At 44.3% G+C, this 20,844-nt stretch overlaps 1 protein-coding gene and 1 pseudogene across 7 annotated transcripts in view; one reads left to right on the top strand and one right to left on the bottom strand.

Moving 5' to 3' along the window:
• TRAPPC12 (trafficking protein particle complex subunit 12) overlaps positions 1 to 13,383 on the top strand; it is a 79,194-nt gene extending 65,811 nt beyond the window's left edge. For 6 of the 7 annotated variants that reach the window (XM_085861401.1, XM_085861402.1, XM_085861403.1 and 3 more), the window contains one exon: positions 12,634 to 13,383. In XM_085861401.1, the coding sequence (XP_085717527.1) occupies positions 12,634 to 12,876 (243 nt within the window). In that variant the 3' untranslated portion in view covers positions 12,877 to 13,383. Of the gene's footprint in view, positions 1 to 10,473; positions 10,569 to 12,633 lie in introns of all 7 variants that reach the window. The other variant, XM_085861406.1, reaches the window with a different exon arrangement.
• On the bottom strand, positions 3,552 to 7,650 carry LOC147009067 (uncharacterized; annotated as a pseudogene).
• Positions 13,384 to 20,844: the final 7,461 nt, after the last annotated feature.

Genomic DNA, 20,844 nt, shown 5'->3' with positions numbered 1-20,844 from the left:
TGCCCTGTGAGATTGGGAGTTGGACAGATGACTGTGATGGGCCAGGACCTGCTGATGGATACGTATCTTTTCTGCATATCCCATGGGATTGTAAGTTGGACAGGTGACCGTGATGGGTGGGGAAGGGTTTTGGAGGCTTGAAGTGGGGATGGGATTGGCATTCTCGAATGCAGGGCTTAAACCTATATTTTAAAAGGTCTTTGTTCGAGGCAGGTCATTATTTACTTTTTCATGGTATATATATATATATATATATATATATATATATATATATATATATATATATATATATATATATATATATATATATATATATATATATATATATATATATATATCATGTATCAGGAAGAAGATCATTGGTTTCGGGTCGTTTATTGCCACATATCTTTTCTGCATATCTTGCGAGACTTTGAGTTGCACAGGCGTCCATGACCTGCTCAATGATCATGGCCACTTGTCTTGTCCTTATAACTCGTGGGGTTGTGAGTTGGACAAGCGACCATGTGACTATGACGAGTGAGGATGGTGTTTGAAGGCCTGGAGTGGGCAGGGGATTGATGTGTTAGGGTTGGGAGGTGGAGGTTGAGCACATGGAGTTTGTGGAAGGGGTGGATGAGGAGAGTTGAGGACTTGAGGTCCCATTTTACATGAGCTATGTGGAATTTCCATGGGACCCTGCTCGTATTATAATAGTTTGGGTATTGTACCATTCCTTAATCGTTGGTTTGATGTCTTTATAATAACATGTTTGGCCGTCTGTCCGTGTGTAACAGTCTTATCTACCCATTGGTGGAACAATTGGCTTGACTCAACTTACAATTAGAACCTTAAAAAAAAATCATATGGCTGCCATTTTGGTGCTATGCAAAGCCAAAGACATCTTCGGAGCTGTTATATTCACAATCGCCATGCTCTCCCTATAGGTTTCCGTTCAGTGTAAAACGACAAAAGCAACTTTAAAGGATCAAAAAATATATAAAGGTTGAAGCCTATAGGTGTCAGTACCTTTTGAAGGCCACAACACATATAGGCCTCTGGCCTCAGGCTTCAGGCCTTTGGTGTGAGCCTATAGGCCAGTACAATTGGAATCTCTCTGAGCTATATAACCACGATGTATTATATATGCACACAGGAAGTGGGCATGTTTTTGCTTCAAACGTGGGTTATTTTATATTTTAGGAGCGATTGATAGGCATTCTGTTGCCTATACACCACCCAAATAATTAGGTGGCATTCTCTCGAGCAAGGGCTTTACCGCTGAGGCTCCGCGGGTCTTTTCTGGTCGTATTATAATAGTTTGGGTATTGTACCATATAATAATCGTTTGGGTAACCCTGGTGTTACCATTCAGAGAAATATGGGTGGGAAAGTTCACAGATTGAGTCAGACCCATGTAGTCACAGAAGTCCTTTGCAGAAGTGCCAAAGCTGGTTCGAGAGGTACCAACACCCAACCATTTTACATGGTGACAATTGAAGTCACCACATATGAGGAAGAGAGTTGGGATGAGTGATTAATAGTTAGACAATGTCATCTGAGAGAGATGTGGATGGAATCATCACCATTTGGAGGATGGTACAACATTCAGACAAACACAAGGTGGGAGCTGAGGGGAAGTTGCAGCCAGAGTTGCTCCTGGGATTTGTGAGGTGTAAGAGCAGTCAGTACATGGAGAGTGAGAAACTGAGTTTTTGATATAAAGTGAGACTCTGCCACTAGGACGGGATTCAGGTCAATCAAACCAGAGGAGACAATAGCCAGGGAGAGACAATAGGGAGTCAGGGACGTCCTGTGGGAGGAAGGAATCGGTTGATTTTCGGTTGATTGGCAGTGGCCTGGATTGAGATATTTGTCAAGTTGGAATGGAGGCCTCAGATGTTTGAGGTCCACACAGTTGGGGACAGGGGGAGAGGAGCTGCTGATAGGATATTGGGATGTGGAAAGGAGGGAGGAGGGTACTCGGAGGTGGGGGAGGTGTGAAGCCATGAGTAGGGGCAGAGCGGGCGGGGGGGGGGGCAACCGAGAGGGGTCAGGACGAGGTTGAAGTTGAGAGGAGGTGTGACGAAGGGGGAGATGGTACTGATATGGAGGGGTTTGGCACCATGAATGGATGTGAAGGGACAATGTTTGTTGTGTGCACACAGCCTTTGCGAAATGGATTCCTCGGTATTCCCAGACTGGATAACCTGCAACAGACGTCATAGGTGGGGAAAATATATATACATATCTATCTATAATTCCAGGTGTGTGTGTGTGTGTGTGTGTGTGTGTGTGTGTGTGTGTGTGTGTGTGTGTGTGTGTGTGTGTGTGTGTGTGTGTGTGTGTGTGTGACCGGTGTTTCTCGACAACCACTGGTCCGATCTAATTGAAACTTGCCAGGTATATTGCTGGGGACCTGAGTATGTGCCTTTTCAAGGTTTGATATAAATCGGACAAGTGCTTCCCAAGTTATGGCCATTTATTTACCAACCAATGACAAGACACATTGCTGCGGCCATTTATTTACCAACCAATGACAAAACACATTGCTGTATAGGCGTGGCCGATGGGGAAGAGAACCTCAGCCGCGTTCCCTATTACGGGTTACAATGTACGGACTTCCGGATAGTGATGACTTAATGTATTCTAATAATTTCTCGATTTCTTATGCGCATTTATCGATAAACACAATGCCCCAATCCAGTCGTCGATTACGAGAGCGAAGGAACGGCCTGTGGGTTTGTTTCTGGCTCGCGGTTTGAAAGTTTTTTTTTTTCCACGTACGGCCACGCACGTACGGGTACGCACGTGCGGGCACGTACTAGTATATTTAAAGAAGAGAACGTTTAATTAAATTTGGTGATGTTGCAAAGAAGGTATCGGAAAATGAGTAGAGTTTCGAAAAAAAATTGTATTCTCTCCGATGATGTTGTTGTTGGTCGTGGTTTTTTTTTTCCTGTATGTTTGCTTTCCCCGGTGAAGGAGAGACGTTTTGTTTCAGTTTTTGAGGGAGGAGGGAAAAGGATTGAGCCGAGGGTTCAGAACTAGCAACAACTGGACCAAAGAAGCTAAAAATGAGGCAGAAAATTGAGAGGAAACGCACTCGACTATCACAGGTCGGCCTGACTGAACTCAAGAGACAAACTCAACGATTTAACACAGCAGGACATAGTTTGAGACAGAAAAATTGACAAAAAACAAACAGAAAAACGAAGCTACAAAACACAATATAAATTGTTAGGGCACCTTGGCTTCGATGAACTGGTAGGAGAGAGCACCGATCAGTCGTGAGCATGTGCCAAACCCCGAACCAGAAGTGATTGTTCAATTATTTATATCGTGCAATTCCCAAATTTATATCTGGCAGACCCTCCCTGTTCGTGGGGGGTTACATTCTTGAAAAACCTCACGTTGGGCAAAACTGGGATGTGCAAAGTTAAGACCTTAAAAAAAATAGGGTTTGGGGAACCAACTCGAAAATTTATCGACTTTTTTCCAAAACTAGTATAAAATAAAAACAAACAAACTTTTAAATTGCACTTACTTATGATGATGGAGGGCGTTGGATGCTATTGAGGTGATGTTGACGTCCCTGGTTTCGGGTTGTCAGGGTCATCAGACTTTGTGAAGGAGTTGATCTTTGTCTGCTTTGCCTTGTTCTGCATGTCCTTATGAACCTCCATATGAGGTGCCATGACAGCGTCCATACCGCGTTTGAATTTCAAGCACCTCTCCATGAAGACGAGCGAAGACCTCTCAAGATTTGTGCCTCATTCTGCTTTATCCCGAGTGTTCTATTTCACGCTCCTCATCTTGATCTTATTTCCCCCTCCTCACTTCAAAACAAACAAACAAATATTTTCTTTCAAAAAAAAAAAAAAATCATGACCTCATTCTGCCTCTTATTTCATTCCTTCATTCATTCTTTATTTCTTACTTTCTCATTATCTCACAATTGAATCAACATTCCATACAATTGAATTAATTTGATTCGAACTTTAATTGCTTTTCATAACATTTTTTTATGTTTCATTTGCCTTATTTCACTAAAACCACACATGTTCTTCTTCATAACTTTTTACTGTCACAAACACCCCACAATGTCAATAATATTGTCTTATATTACAAGACCAGCGTCTTGTAAGACAATGTCTGTTATTATAAGACCAGCGAAAACGAAATCGCACAATATCACGCGATATCATGTGATAACAGTCTGTGCGGCACAATATCGAAAGAGCAACTGAGTCTGCGATGGAGGGCAGTGTGTAGTGGCGCTGTGTGGCGAGACGGAGATGCAAGACAGGGCAAACCCAAGGAAAAACTAACATTTTTCCCAGTGGATTCACCATCCTGAACCCAAACCATTTGATATTAGCTTGGGGGCCACCCAGAATTTTGCCTCAAATTCAAGATGGCGGCCAAAATCTAAAATTGCCGCCAAAATTACCTTTAGGAGATTTATACTGCCTCGTCGTGTTTCCTGTCAAGGTTTTTTCAGTGGTTCTGTCATCCTGAACATGTATCCTTTGAGATTAGCTTGGGAGCCACCCAGGATTTGGCATAAAATCCAAGATGGCCACCAAAAATCAAAATGGCTGCCAAAATTAAATTAATTGGGTTTATACTGCCTTGTAGTTTTTCCTGTCAAATGTTTCTCAGCAGTTCCGGCATACTGAACCCATAGCCTTTAAAATTAGCTTGAAGGCCACCCAGGATTTGACCTCAAATCCAAGATAGCCGCCAAAATGGCCGTCAAAATCATCTTAATTATATTCAAACTACCTCAAGTTTTCCTGTCAAAGTTTTCTCAGTGGTTCCGCCATTCCAAACCGATGTCCTTTGTTATTAGCTTGGAGGGCACCCAGGATTTGGCCTCAAATGCAAGATGGCCATGAAAAACCAAAATGGCCGACAAAATTACCTCAAAATTGAATTAATAAGGGTTCTCTTTTCCTGTTAAATTAACTTTTTTTTGTACCTAATATGGGGTTTATAATGGTACCGGAAATTGATTTTGGGGTCGAGAATACTCAACCGAGCTTTATTATCATGTAAATATGACATTCTCACTCAAAACAGGCCACAAAATGTAAATTGAGATCATATTAACTGCATTTTCTGGTCATCCTACAGTTCAATTCACCAACAAAATGGGGGATACAAACATAATTAAGATAGAACTGCAAGTCCAGAGTTAATGTTAATTTGCTATTATCCAAGTCACTGTCCGTCTGCGAGTCAGATGAGTGGACTGCTCTAATACTGCCAGAAGAGGTAGCTGACTGCTCTTCAATGCTGTCGCTCTCACTTCCAGTACTTTCGTCTCCTCCTGTGCTGTCGTCTCCTTTGTCCTCACTATGGCTGGGTCTCGTTCTTCTCTTCTTCTTTGTGGGCTGGGCCGTGTCTCTCGTATCTTCTGTGTCTGTATCATAATTGATGTCACCTGTATGATCAGAAATGATTTGAATGCTTTGTCAAATTGATTTTGATTAAAAAAAGGCTGTGAATTGTATTACTAAATGACAAACAAATCTGAATCGGCAAATGGAAACCTTGCGTAGCTTTACGATAAATAAATGTATATTTACCTGGTGTTAACCTTCTTCTGCTGCTCGTCACCAAAAGGCTTGGTGGGAATTGGGGGCAGGTGAACCATATTGGCCAAATAGCATCTTCCATTTCTTCCCAACCTCTGTGTTTGATGGAAGGATACTCAATATCTTGTTTCAGACATCGATTGATACCGGATAAAAGCTTGTAAATCGCTCCTCTTGAGGTGTTCATTGGTGCTACTTTCATCTGGCAAGATACTTGAACTGGATTTCACTTTCTGCTTGTCGTACATTCTGATCCTTGTTCTCACATACTCATCATGTTCACTTCCAGCATACATGCAGGTTCTAAAGAAGGGCTTAGCATCGGCGATGTCTTCAACTGAAGTGCGCGATGTGCCAAGTTGCGAAAGGAGTTGGAACTTTCCCAGTTTCTTCGTCTTCTTCAGTGGTTTTACTTTACCAACACCAAATGGAAATGAGGTTGTATCACACCCTGTAATGCTGTGATAGGCAGGAAGTGCTTGACACATTTTGTCACCAAATCGGTCAGTTAGAGCTTTGATGCTAACATACCTTTCATGGTCAATCTTCATCATCTAGTCTTGTAATGGTTTAATGACAGAATAAGCATCGGTCAGGAGAACAAAGACGTCTGTATCTGTCGCCCTGACAATTACAGGATCTGTTGACTGGGTTGCATGGAGGATGAGTCTGGTGTCAGTTTCGTGGTGGTTTCAGGAGTCAAGCATCTTGATTTTGGGTTGCGTTATTAACCAGATATTATCTTTCTCTGTCACAGTTAGTGGAACATTCAGCTTGGATCTCACAGCATCGGTCTTGTAGTAATTGACTAGAAATCTAATCAGTTCTGTGTTATTTTCTGAGTTTTGCAGAAATGAGTCCCAATCTTTCCCTTTAGGCATGTCCTGTTCATAGCTTGTGATGCGAGTTCTTCTTCCAGGTGCGCCACAGCCACGTTGAGTGAGCTCCTTCGTTGTGGCTGTACTGTATGAATCAAATATGATTCCCAGTTGCTGTGGTTTGGAGTCACTTGCTGGCAAGCAAAATTTCAACAGGGCTGCTGCATATTTTCCCCAAGTTTGCTGAGCAGGAACAGATTTCACAGCAGCCATTCCATCTATAAACCAATTTCCTTCATGTGGCGGTTTCTCACGGACTGATTCAGACTCTTCTATGAGGTAGTTCCTCAGTGCTGCTTTTGAACCTTGTCTCAAATCTCTCTCTGGTGTGGCAAGAGCTAGTGGGACAGTAGTCAAGGGATATGAATGTGCCTCTTCTGGAGATGTTGCTTTGCATACCAGTAAACCAAAGGCCTGTCTATCTTTCTGGATATCAACTACTTTTGGGTCTTTCTTGGCCTTCTCCATCCCGATTTTGATCTTGAGCTTGGTAATCTAGTCGAAGAAATTGACTCGTTCTTCCCCACTGGCTTTGAGTCTCAAGTCGACAAATTCTTTATATTTCTGTTTTCCAGCTTCTGCGGATGACCTCAATCCTCTTACAACATCACAATCGATTTCCACACCAGTCTTCATATGACGAGCAGGACCATTCAGGAATGGGTCGAAGTATTTGTCAAGCTGAAGTACTAGATTATGAACCATATTTTCATGGTGTATTTGGGCCGCTATTGTGGTCTCCTTGTGGGCTGAGGAGGTGATGATATTTAGCCTTTCCTTCAGTGTAGCTCTGATCTTAACCATGATATGACTGGTCTTGACGAATGTATTTGTTGTGCTCTCATTGTTACTGTATCCGCCTTGCATTGGACCACCTCTGACATTCACTTCTCGGTTGATTGTGGTCTCAGTTATCAAATCCCCATGGATTGTAGAGAAGGGCTCACAAGACAATGACCCGCCAAACCCATTTTGGGCCAGATCATCCCATGCTTCTTTGTTATTCATCTTGACATCTTGGAGTTTGACATGCTGGAATGTAAGGTATCTAGCATCGTTGATGTGCCCAAAGGCAGAGCATTTTGGAAGTAAGGCACGTTCTGCTACGAGATGTTTTTCGATGCATTTCTCTCTGACTGCACTTTTAGATTCAACATCGCTGAAGCGTCTATGAGGTATTCCACAATCATCTTTGCCTGTGTCCATTCTGCTGATGTCAATGAAGAACAGATGCCTTTGAACTCTGGCATTCGCAACAGTGATTCAAGATTGCTATGCTCGCATCACCTATATAGACCATTTCAGGTTTGGAATAGGGGATGACCAAAATTTGGCATGTGCAAAGGGGGGGGGGCAAAGATTTTTTGGCACGTTGTAAAGGGGGGCAATGATTTTTTTGGCATGCCGAGAAGGGGGGGGAGCATTCTTTGGCACACCAACCGGAAATTTCTCCCTCCCCCAGGTCCCATAATTATTGCACAGCCCCTAAACCCTGCTTCCCGAGCACGGAACATTCTGGGGGACAAATAAGACGAAATATCAATTTTGAGGTAATTTTGTCGGCCATTTTGGTTTTTTGTGGCCATCTTGCATTTGAGGCCAAATCCTGGGTGCCCTCCAAGCTATTAACAAAGGACATAGGTTTGGAATGGTGGAACCACTGAGAAAACTTTGATAGGAAAACCAAAGAGGTAGTTTGAATATAATTAAGATGATTTTGACGGCCATTTTGGCGGCTATCTTGGATTTGAGGTCAAATCCTGGGTGGCCCTCAAGCTAATTTTAAAGGCTATAGGTCCAGTGTGCCGGAACTGCTGAGAAAAATTTGACAGGAAAAACTATAAGGCAGTAAAAACCTAATTAATTTAATTTTGGCAGCCATTTTGATTTTTTGGCAGCCATCTTGGATTTTAGGCCAAATCCTGGGTGGCTCCCAAGTTAATCTCAAAGGATATATGTTCAGGATGACAGAACCACTGAAAAAACCTTGACAGGAAATACTACGACGCATTATAAATCTAAAGGTAATTTTGGGGGAATTTTGGATTTTGGCCGTCATCTTGAATTTGAGGCCAGATTCTGCGTGACCCCCCAAGCTAATATCAAATGGTATAGTTCAGGATGATGAATCCACTGAGAAAACCTTGACTGGAAAAAATGTTAGTTTTTCCTTGGGTTTGCCCTGTCTATGTGGGGTTGTGTATTCCACCACAATAGAGCGAGGAAGCCATGTTGCGATTGACACATTTTACCACAATAATTCAGTGAAACTGAATTGGTGGTTGAATCGAATGACCATATGTGCAACTACTCTTCAAATTTCAAGTCAATCGGATGAAAATTGACAATTTTAGAAATCTGGCCCATGTTGACCTTTTGGCTGATGATTACCTCAAAAATAATTGGTGGTTGAATTCAGTGACCTGACATGCAAATCCTGTTCAAATTTCTAGTCAATCACATGAAAATTGAAGATTTTATCAATCTGACAAAAAATTTTTTAAAACATGTGTATACACACACACACACACACACACACACACACACACACACACACACACACACACACACACACACACACACACACACACACACACACACACACACACACACACACACACACACACACACACACACACACACATCAAGGCTCATACAAGAGCTAACAAAGAGAACGTATAACAAGAGGGGCGGGAGAGGGAAGCACAAAACAGTGGGGAACATAGACGTTATGTAGGAGATCTGTGGAAGGGAGAGGGATGGGGTGGGGTACACGGGTTAAACAAGATGGACACTACAGGGACTTTCAGGAAAGAAAGCAGGGAATTTGAAGGAGGTGAATTAACGGGGGTAGAAAAGATCACCGTTTTGGATGGGGGAAGATAAGAGGTGGTGGTGAACAGCTGTTTTAAAAATCTGGAGGGAAAAGTGGGATTGAAGAGAGTGTGGGAGTTTGTTCCAGAGGTGGGGAAAAAAAGAGGAATGAAAGAGGGAAGGTGAGCAGTAGATTCGTGAATTTGGTAGTGTTACCAGAAAGGGGTTACTCGTGGACCTTGATGCCCTGCGGAAATATGGTGAGGGGGGGGGGGAGGGGGCAGATCTTAGACAGAGCTGGGGAGGGGGAGGTGGTGAGGCTGGAGAGGAGACTGTAGAAGACAGACAAACTACCGACTTGCCTGCAGTGAGAGAGCAAGAGTTGACCTTTTGACCTCAAACAATAGGCTTCTTGCTTACTACAAACTCTACCATATAGAGAAGTTTCACGAAGATCAGTTTAAAATTGTGACCTGTTGGTGATAAACATAACAACAAACAAACTACAAAAATAGTTTGAGTATTGTGCCAAATCATAATCATTTGGGTCTTGTACTATATAATAATAGTTTGGTGTTGTACTATATAATAATCGTTTGGGTATTGTACTATATAATAATAGTTTGGGTATTGTATGTATATTAGTTTGGGTGTTGTTTTATGTTTGTGTATAAAAGAGTGTGTATTTGTCGGTGTCTGCCCTTCATAAGGATGATTTTAGTGGGGTTTTAAAGGGCAATCTTTAAACACTACTGTATGTTCACTACGGTCTATTTTTGAGAGTAAAAACTCGAAAAACATTTTTTATAAAAGAGTAATGAAGTCTGTTCTTTTGGAAATGTACACAGTAACTTACAACTGGGTTTCAAGGGCTGTGTAAGTCACTGTGCGTGATGTGCACAGACTAAAACGTGTTCATTTGCGTCCTTAGGATGACTCGTAAATAAAGAAGATGTAAGCGCTCCTGACGCTAGGCCGAGGCTTCAGACTTTGGCACGTTCACAAGGCTGTTGTGTCGAAATGAAAAGTGCCAGAAGATAAAGAAAATCGGATCACATTTGTTCAAGTAGTGTTTTAAAATAACGTTTCTTGCTGCTAGCATCATATCTTCCGGTCTCCCTGAATATTTCGAATAAAATAATTCTAACCAGTCATCGGCTTTTATACGAGTCTAATAATTGTTTGATTGTTCTGAACAGCTGTCATGGAGGAAATGGAAAAACAACAAACCATTCAGAGCTTCATGGCGTTTCCATGGTGATTGATGGTACCATCATTGCCCAATGTGAAGGAAGTGAGTGACGTTAACTGGAACTCCACTCATCGCTTTGTCTCTGCTTGCCAAATCCATGACCAGAAATTTCCACGATATTAGAAATGTAGTTAATGTATTTTATCTGATGAACAAAGTTCAGGTCTTTGTTTCTTTTCTGTTCTTAACAATGAGTTGTGAATTGATCAAATGATTGACTTATTTACTACCGACACATTCTGAGATAGTCAATTGAATTCAAATGATGGGAATGGAAAGCGTTGGATTTGGGGCTCGATGAGGAGTTTGGAAAGAAGAGAAAGGAGTTTGGTTTATGGGAGGGAAGTGGCATATGGAGGGAGGGGGTGGTGTGGAAGGGTGGGGAGGGGAGAGTATGCCCACAATTATCCCCATTTTCATCAGGTATAAATAATCATCCATTTTCCATTGCAGGTTCAATGTCTCTCAAGTTTTGTTTGTGATGTTGGCATGCTCACCACGCTTACCAAGTGGCATGCTCAACCCAATACCAATTATCAGGCTCACCACTCTGAGCAAGTGGCATGCTCACCACGCTTACCAAGTGGCATGCTCACCCCACTTACCAATTATCAGGCTCACCACGCGACCAAGTGGCATGTCACGTGAGAACAGCGTATGTATTTGTTTACCTCACGAGTGTTTGTATTTTTATATTTTAATAGTACGAGCAGAGTACCTGCCCCATGGGCGATCTTGTTCCAAGCCAGTAGTACGTTCTTCTGACGCATACCTTTATTTGGGCGGTGTATAGGCAAGTGACAGCTTTGTGTAGGCAAACCCCCCCCCCCTCCACCCCAAAACATGAAGTTTTGTGCATGAGGTGAAAACATACCAACTGCTTATAATTCAAAACACCTCACTGTACTGGAAAACTTGGGGACAGGAATAGTGTACTGTAAATGGTGGAGATTTGTAACGTCCTCCCCCACCTGGAAGTGGCACGACACGATGCACATTTACATAGATAATCCATCTCCTTCAAATTCCCTGCTTTCCTTCCTGAAAGTCCCTATAATGTCCATCTTGTTTACCCTGTGTACCCTGCCCCATCCCTCTCCCTTCCACAGATTTCATGTCTCCATTCCACACTGTTTTTTAAAATTCCCTCTCGCACCCCTCATCTCCTGCCCTCTTGTGTGTTTCTGTGTGTTCACTCTCATACGAGCCTCGACAATGTATTTAAAAAAAAAAGGCCGATGTAATTGGCCCACAACTGTCAGAGGAGTAGCGTGACACACCAACACCGGTCCATGAATTGTCGTAAGTATTGTATTAATTTGTGATTGCTGTTTGGAATGAACTATTGAGTTTAAAGCAGAATGAGGAAATAATGTGAGGGTTTCCACCCGTGACGTTCACAGATTCGGGATTTATAGATTCGCCATCGACATCATACTGTAGAAATATTACCCACCGAACTTCTGTTGGGGTCAGCTGCATTCAGTTTTTTTCTGCCGAAGTCCTTCATGAACTGGCTGTCCAGTCCCCTCCCATGCATAGCACGGATACCTTGTGAGGGGAGGCAGGGGGAGGGACTGGTGGGGTGAGGTGGGAAGAGGCAGAGGGAGGGAGTGGTGGGGTGAGGTGGGAAGAGGCAGAGGGAGGGAGGGAGTGGTGGGGTGGGGTGGGAGGAGGCAGGGGGATGGAGGTGGTGTGGTGGGAGGAGGGACCCAGCGTTGCGTAGCTCGGCAATGGCGGGTACCTTTGCTTGTATAAAATAATAATCAGAGATTTTTGACTCGAGCTTGTGCTTTATCCAAGTGTTTTATCTCTAAAGATCAATTGTAACCTTTTGACGGTGATTTTCAGGGTTTTGTGAGTTTTTGTGAAAATCCTGTACCAAAGGAGTTCAGAAAAGTTTTGTTTGAGGAGAAATTTCCAAATGGAAATACGTTTTTCTCTTGGGTAGAGGTATTTGCAGTGAGACAGACGGTCTTTTGTTTTGTTTTACATGACAGGTAAAAGTTGTCCATTGGTTATCTACACGGGTCACCACTATGTTTACCAATAGGGTCACCACTGTATAGTATCACCAGTCTTCTATCACCTTTATCTTCCACCTCAGGCGAGCAACAACTGTGCTGTGTGCCTTCTGTACCTGGGGAAGCTGAAGGAGGCCTTGACACACCTGGAGAGTTTCCGTCAGCGAGAGCCAGCGATGTACCAGCACGAGAGTGTGCTCTTCAACCTAAGCACCATGTACGAGTTGGAGTCCTCGCGCAGTCTGGCTAAGAAAGAGGCGCTGCTTTTGTCCGTGAGCCGGTGTGCAGGAGACAACTTCAACGCACAGTGTCTGAAGATGCAGTGATTTGAGCTGAGTTGTTTTAATTACTCGGGTTTATCTGCGAATTTCCACTTTCCTGTTTGGTTTGAGATATTCACGTCCCGTCTGGGTGTCAAAACCTGCACATAAACCATTCGCTGCCCTGCCAGGTGACCTGCCAGGTGGCTTCAGTGGTTGTTTTACGTTCTTTTGGTTCCTCTTCATTTTTGGTTATATCTCCAATGAACTTGCAATTATCAGCTTCCAATGAGGCCGACAGTTTGTTGACACGGTTACAGATGGAATTGTTTGAACTATTTTTTACCTATGTTGTTGAACTTTAAGAGCCCCGGGTGAGTAATGACGCAGAGACTGCACCAACTTCACATCATCAGAGTTTGTTTGCCTCCTTCGAATTTGCCAGCATGAACAGGTCGGTTTCCTGATTTATGTTGAACCTTAGTGCATCGCCTTACTTTGATGCAATTGTGGACTTGGCTATTACAGAGGTTTTGTTTTGTCATCCAATAAAAAAGTGCTTCATTGCTGGTTTATGTGGAGTTGTCGTTGATTAACCCTTTGTGTTTTGAAAGTGGATGTTTATTGGCTTTCTAGTGCTTCACTGAGTTTAACTGATCATGATTGGAACTGATCATGATTGGATAAAATGTTTGAGTGTGAGTGTTTAAGAGCATTACTGATATTAAGCTTGGTGTTGTTGAACAAGCTTGGTGCTTCAGAGAACACACGAGGACAAGGTACCTTTCACCCCCCCTCCCCCCCCCTTGGGGGTCACGTTTTGTTTTGGCAAGATAGACGATATTGACGCACATGATCGATGACACTTGTACGATCGATGAGTGAATATTTCACTCGCTCGTTTGTTATGTCATCATGAAGAAAGCTGTATCAAAGTTATCTGAGAGATTGAAGTGAACTGATCATGATTGGATAAAATGTTTGAGTGTGAGTGTTTAAGAGCATTACTGATATTGAGAGAACTCACAAAAATGATGATAATGCAGTTGAACTTTGGAGTGGTGGAGTGGTGGAGTGGTATCCACGGTACAGGTCGCCTCTGCAGAAGGAAATGATCGACAAAGTACAGTGAAAAATGAATGCTTCTTCGTGAATCGGCATCGCACGTAGTCTGTTGAAAGGGAACGTGGGGGATCAGCGTCTAATGAAGGGGAACATGGCCGATGAGAGTCCATAGAAGGGGAACATGGTGGATGAGAGTCCATAGAAGGGGAACATGGTGGATGAGAGTCCATAGAAGGGGAACATGGTGGATGAGAGTCCATTGAAGGGGAACATGGTGGATGAGAGTCTATTGAAGGGGAACATGGTGGATGAGAGTCTATTGAAGGAGAACATGATGGATGAGAATCTGCTAAAGGGGAACATGGTGGATGAGAGTCTATTGGAGGGGAACATGGTGGATGGGAGTCGATTGAAGGGGAACATGATGGATGAGAGTCTGCTGAAGGAGAACATAGTGGATGAGAGTCTGCTGAAGGGGAACATGGTGGATGAGAGTCTATTGAAGGGGAACATGGTGGATGAGAGTCTATTGAAGGAGAACATGTTGGATGAGAGTCTATTGAAGGAGAACATGATGGATGAGAATCTGCTGAAGGGGAACATGGTGGATGAGAGTCTGCTGAAAGGGAACATGATGGATGAGAGTCTGCTGAAGGGGAACATGGTGGATGAGAGTCTGCTGAAGGGGAACATGATGGATGAGAGTCTGCTGAAGGGGAACATGATGGATGAGAGTCTGCTGAAGGGGAACATGATGGATGAGAGTCTGCTGAAGGGGAACATGATGGATGAGAGTCTGCTGAAGGGGAACATGATGGATGAGAGTCTGCTGAAGGGGAACATGGTGGATGAGAGTCTGCTGAAGGGGAACATGATGGATGAGAGTCTGCTGAAGGAGAACATGGTGGATGAGAGTCTATTGAAGGGGAACATGGTGGATGGGAGTCGATTGAAGGGGAACATGATGGATGAGAGTCTGCTGAAGGAGAACATAGTGGATGAGAGTCTGCTGATGGGGAACATGGTGGATGAGAGTCCTTTGAAGGGGAACATGGTGGATGGGAGTCGATTGGAGGGGAACATGGTGGATGAGAGTCTATTGAAGGGGAACATGGTGGATGAGAGTCGATTGAAGGGGAACTTGGTGGTTGAGAGTCGATTGAAGGGGAACATGGTGGATGAGAGTCCATTGAAGGGGAACATGGTGGATGAGTCCATTGAAGGGGAACATGTTGGATGAGAGTCTATTGGAGGGGAACATGGTGGATGAGAGTCTATTGGAGGGGAACATGGTGGATGAGAGTCGATTGGAGGGGAACATGGTGGATGAGAGTCTATTGAAGGAGAACATGGTGGATGAGAGTCGATTGGAGGGGAACATGGTGGATGAGAGTCGATTGGAGGGGAACATGGTGGATGAGTCGATTGGAGGGGAACATGGTGGATGAGAGTCTATTGAAGGAGAACATGGTGGATGAGAATCTGCTGAAGGGGAACATGGTGGATGAGAGTCTGCTGAAGGGGAACATGATGGATGAGAGTCTATTGAAGGGGAACTTGGTGGATGAGAGTCTATTGGAGGCAAACATGGTGGATGAGAGTCTATTGAAGGAGAACATGGTGGATGAGAGTCTACTGAAGGGGAACATGATGGATGAGAGTCTATTGCAGGAGAACATGGTGGATGAGAGTCTCTTGGAGGATAACATGGTGGATGAGAGTCTTTTGAAGGAGAACATGACCAATGAGAGTCTGCTGAAGGAGAACATACTGGATGAGAGTCTGCTGAAGGGGAACATGGTGGATGAGAGTCCTTTGAAGGGGAACATGGTGGATGAGAGTCTGCTGAAGGGGAACATGGTGGATGAGAGTCTACTGAAGGGGAACATGTTGGATGAGAGTCTATTGGAGGAGAACATGGTGGATGGGAGTCCACTGAAAGAGAACATGATGGATGAGAATCTGCTGAAGGGGAACATGGTGGATGAGTCTGCTGAAAGGGAACATGATGGATGAGAGTCTGCTGAAGGGGAACATGGTGGATGAGAGTCTGCTGAAGGGGAACATGATGGATGCGAGTCTGCTGAAGGGGAACATGATGGATGAGAGTCTGCTGAAGGGGAACATGATTGATGAGAGTCTGCTGAAGGGGAACATGATGGATGAGAGTCTGCTGAAGGGGAACATGACGGATGAGAGTCTGCTGAAGGGGAACATGGTGGATGAGAGTCTGCTGAAGGGGAACATGATGGATGAGAGTCTGCTGAAGGAGAACATGGTGGATGAGAGTCTATTGAAGGGGAACATGGTGGATGGGAGTCGATTGAAGGTGAATATGATGGATGAGAGTCTGCTGAAGGAGAACATGGTGGATGAGAGTCTATTGAAGGGGAACATGGTGGATGGGAGTCGATTGAAGGGGAACATGATGGATGAGAGTCTGCTGAAGGAGAACATAGTGGATGAGAGTCTGCTGATGGGGAACATGGTGGATGAGAGTCCTTTGAAGGGGAACATGGTGGATGGGAGTCGATTGGAGGGGAACATGGTGGATGAGAGTCTATTGAAGGGGAACATGGTGGATGAGAGTCGATTGAAGGGGAACTTGGTGGTTGAGAGTCGATTGAAGGGGAACATGGTGGATGAGAGTCCATTGAAGGGGAACATGGTGGATGAGTCCATTGAAGGGGAACATGTTGGATGAGAGTCTATTGGAGGGGAACATGGTGGATGAGAGTCTATTGGAGGGGAACATGGTGGATGAGAGTCGATTGGAGGGGAACATGGTGGATGAGAGTCTATTGAAGGAGAACATGGTGGATGAGAGTCGATTGGAGGGGAACATGGTGGATGAGAGTCGATTGGAGGGGAACATGGTGGATGAGAGTCGATTGGAGGGGAACATGGTGGATGAGAGTCTATTGAAGGAGAACATGGTGGATGAGAATCTGCTGAAGGGGAACATGGTGGATGAGAGTCTGCTGAAGGGGAACATGATGGATGAGAGTCTATTGAAGGGGAACTTGGTGGATGAGAGTCTATTGGAGGCAAACATGGTGGATGAGAGTCTATTGAAGGAGAACATGGTGGATGAGAGTCTACTGAAGGGGAACATGATGGATGAGAGTCTATTGCAGGAGAACATGGTGGATGAGAGTCTCTTGGAGGATAACATGGTGGATGAGAGTCTATTGAAGGAGAACATGACCAATGAGAGTCTGCTGAAGGAGAACATACTGGATGAGAGTCTGCTGAAGGGGAACATGGTGGATGAGAGTCCTTTGAAGGGGAACATGGTTGATGAGAGTCTGCTGAAGGGGAACATGGTGGATGAGAGTCTACTGAAGGGGAACATGTTGGATGAGAGTCTATTGGAGGAGAACATGGTGGATGGGAGTCTACTGAAAGAGAACATAGCTGACAAACGCAAAACTCATTTTTTCGACACTTACACTTCCATTCCACGGCACTCCACAATCCCTTTTGGACAGTAAGAGGATGCTTGCTGGTATGTCGATGTAAGTTGTGGATTGATGGGATACTAGTCTGTTTCATGGATGTTAGTTATGGATTGAGGGCATGTTCGCTTGTTTAATGGATTGAAGGCGCGTTCACTGGTTTTATGGATGTTAGTTATGGATTTTCAGGTCACACATTGTCAGTTCAGGCCAGATTAGATCTGTGACTTGCTTCACAGGTCAGATTAGACTGTGATTTGTCACTTGTTAAGTTCTGTGGCTAACATCAGTATTGCAGTACTCTCTGAGGTTCGGAGATGGGATAGTGGCGAGATCATAGTGGGTGGTTACACCACCTGTTTGTCTGGTCACTCTGATGGTTACCATGCCCAATGAGTTGCTGTAGCTGTGTCCAATAAGCTGACTCCAATGATAATTGAGGTAACACCGGTCAACGAGTGTATTAAGAGATAAGAATTTGTCACTCCTTAGGTGTCATTTCCCTGGTCTCTGTTTATGCTCCGACTGAGGCGAGTGATCTCACTGTGAAGGACGCATTCTATGCCGCACTCGAGTCTGTGGTTGATCAGTGCCCCAGGCGAGAAACACTTCTTGTCTTTGAGGATTTCTATGCTTCGATTGGAACTGATAGGGATGGTCATAAGACATGTGTTGGTCCCCATTGGTCTGGAACTGTGAACCAGAATAGCATGAAGTTCCTTGACTTTGCAAGAAGTCATGGACTGAGGGTGATTGGGTCATGGTTTCAGCACCCACAGGCTCATCACTGGACTTGGTGGTCCAATGCTGGTGGTGTGACAAAGGAGATTGACCATGTGTTCATTGATGGTCGCTGGAGGATGTTGCAGAACTGCAGGGTCCTCAATACTTACCACAGGCTTGTTGAAGCAACTTAAAGTTTCAGATTAAATCTGGGAGAATGATACCATCCCAGCGAGGGGGGATGTTGGTGAGCTCAAGGATGAGAGGTTAGCTGAGTTTGCGAACAGACTGAGTGGGGATTTAGGGGGTTTGCGTAGTTTGGGGAATCCTGAAGAGTTGTGGAGTGCCTTCAAGACCACTGTCCTTGATGTTGCCGGTGGATGTCTTGGAACTCACTGTCAGGTGAAGAAGAATTTTGTCTCTCGAGGGACACTGGATACCATTGACCAGAGTCGCAAGGCCAGGCTTAATGTCTGAGCTGAGCTGTTCAGGGAGTTGAGGCATAAAACTGTACGTGTGCTGATGGTGGACAAGGAGGCCTAATTGCAAGGAATCTGTGAGAGGGTAGAGCATCACCTGTAGTGAAGTGATTCTTGTCCTGCTTGCAAGGGAATTTGCACATTGCATTCCTCCAAGCCCATCCCTCGGTGTACTGCAGTTAGAGCAGAGGGTGGTAGGCTCTTGACAGAGGAGACCGGAGTGGAGGCCTGCTGGGCCGGTTACTTTGAACAGCTGTACCAGGCTGATCCACCAGCTGTTGAGTTGGATGTCAGAGGTGTGACTATCCTGATTGCTGTCTCTCCAATCAACTGTGATCCACCTTCATTTGTGGAGGCACAGTCTGTGGTGAACCGGATAAAATGGGGTGAAGCTCCTGGGATCTGTGGCATCCATGCTGAACTTCTCAAGGCTGGTGGAAATGCTGCACTCATGCCATTGCATGCAGTTCTGTGCTCTGCCTGGAACACAGGTATCATCCCAACTGACTGGAAGAGGGGCCTTGTTGTCCCTCTCTGGAAAGGGAAGGGTGATCGCCAAGACTGCAACAACTACCGAGGGGTGAAGCTACTCTCAGTGCCGGGCAAGGTCTTTGCTCGGTTAATTCTTGATATAGTTCGCCACCGTCTGCTTGAGCACCAGCACCCAGAGCTGTCAAGATTTACACCAAAAGGGTCAGTGATCGACCGTATCCTTGCTATTCGGGTCCTCACCGAACGCAGGCGAGAGTTTTGGCAGGATCTGCTTGCAGCCTATGTTGATCTCTGCAAAGCGTTCCATTCAGTAAATCCCCTCTGGAGGATTCTTGGTCCTCGGCAGGTGCTTCCAAAACTGATCAATCTGATGTCTGAACTAAACTCTGGTCCTGAGAGTGCTATGAGACGTGGTGGTACCCTCCCTGACTTATTTTCAGTTGTTACTGGACTTCGTCAGGGATGTACACTACTGGTCAAATGTTTTAGAACACCCCATTTTTCCACTTTTTACTGAAATTTAAGCACAGAACAAATAAACAATTGCAGATAGAAAATAGAAATCATGGAATCGTTTTGTTGAACAAAATTTAATCTGATTTATTGACTCATCAAAGTAGCCACCTTTTGCAAATATAACAGCCGAACATACTCGGGGCATTCTTTCTATATGGAAATATAGAATGGAAATCATGGAAATCAAATATGGAAATCATGGATTTCCTTTCTATATGGAAATCAAATATTGTTCAGAAAGTTATTCCCAACGCTGTTTCAGAAGTTCCCACAAATGTGTTGCACTTGTCGGTTGCTTTGCTTTCACCCTTCTGTCCAGTTCATCCCAAACCAGCTCGATGGGGTTTAAGTCTGCAGGCTGTGCTGGCCAATCCATGATTTGAAGCCTATCGTCTTGCTCTTTTCTTCTCAGGTAATTCTGACAAAGCCTGGAGGTATGTTTTGGGTAGTTATCTTGCTGTAAGATGAACCCCTGACCAACTAGGCGTAGACCAGAGGGTATTGCATGGCGCTGTAAAATGCTGTGGTAGCCCTTTTGGTACAGGGTGCTAGTCACTCTGTGCAAGTCACCAACTCTGGATCCAGCAAAGAGCCCCAGATCATCACGCTTCCTCCTCCATGTTTGACGGTTGGTGTCACACTGAGGAACCTTCCTTTCACCTACTCGATGGCGTACAAAAACCCTGCGTGATGAACCGGAGATTTCAAATTTTGATTCATCGGTCCATAAGACCTTCTTCCAGTTTTCAGTAGTCCACTGGTGGTGCTTCATGGCCCAGGCAAGCCTCATTTTCTTATTTTGCCATCTTAGCAATGGCTTTCTTACTGCCACTCGACCTGTCAAACCTGCAGCTCGAAGTCTTCTCTTCACAGTTGAAACTGAGACTTCCTTACTTCGACCAGTGTTAAGCTGCTGTGCTTGAAGCTGTTGTCCTGTGAGCTGCCTATCACGCAAGCTGTTGACTCTCAGAGACTTGTCTTCTGATTGTGTTGTGGCTTTGGGTCTGCCAGACCTCTTCCTGTCAGTTTCCTCCAGTTTTCAAGTGCCTATTGATGGTGTAGGAAACTGTACTCATTGACACCTTGGCTTTATGCAATTTCTCGAAAGTAAGACCAACACTTTTAAGGGTTATAATGGTCTGTCTGTCCTTCTTTGTTAATTGTCTTTTTCTCGCCATTATGATAGCAATATATTACTTCCTGCAGTGCAATATTGTCCAAATAATGCTTCAGAGGATGTAGCAACACAGTCTGTTCCAACACTGCTTTTATACAGACAGAGGGTTTGTAACTAATCAACA

The sequence above is a fragment of the Eptatretus burgeri genome, chromosome 17 (assembly GCF_056783735.1).
Source record: "Eptatretus burgeri isolate ZD-2024b chromosome 17, Ebu_testis_v1, whole genome shotgun sequence".
In the NCBI taxonomy this organism is placed as follows: Eukaryota; Metazoa; Chordata; class Myxini; order Myxiniformes; family Myxinidae; genus Eptatretus; species Eptatretus burgeri.
The sequence above is the reverse complement of the archived record's forward strand: the minus strand, read 5'-3'. Positions and strand labels throughout refer to the sequence as shown.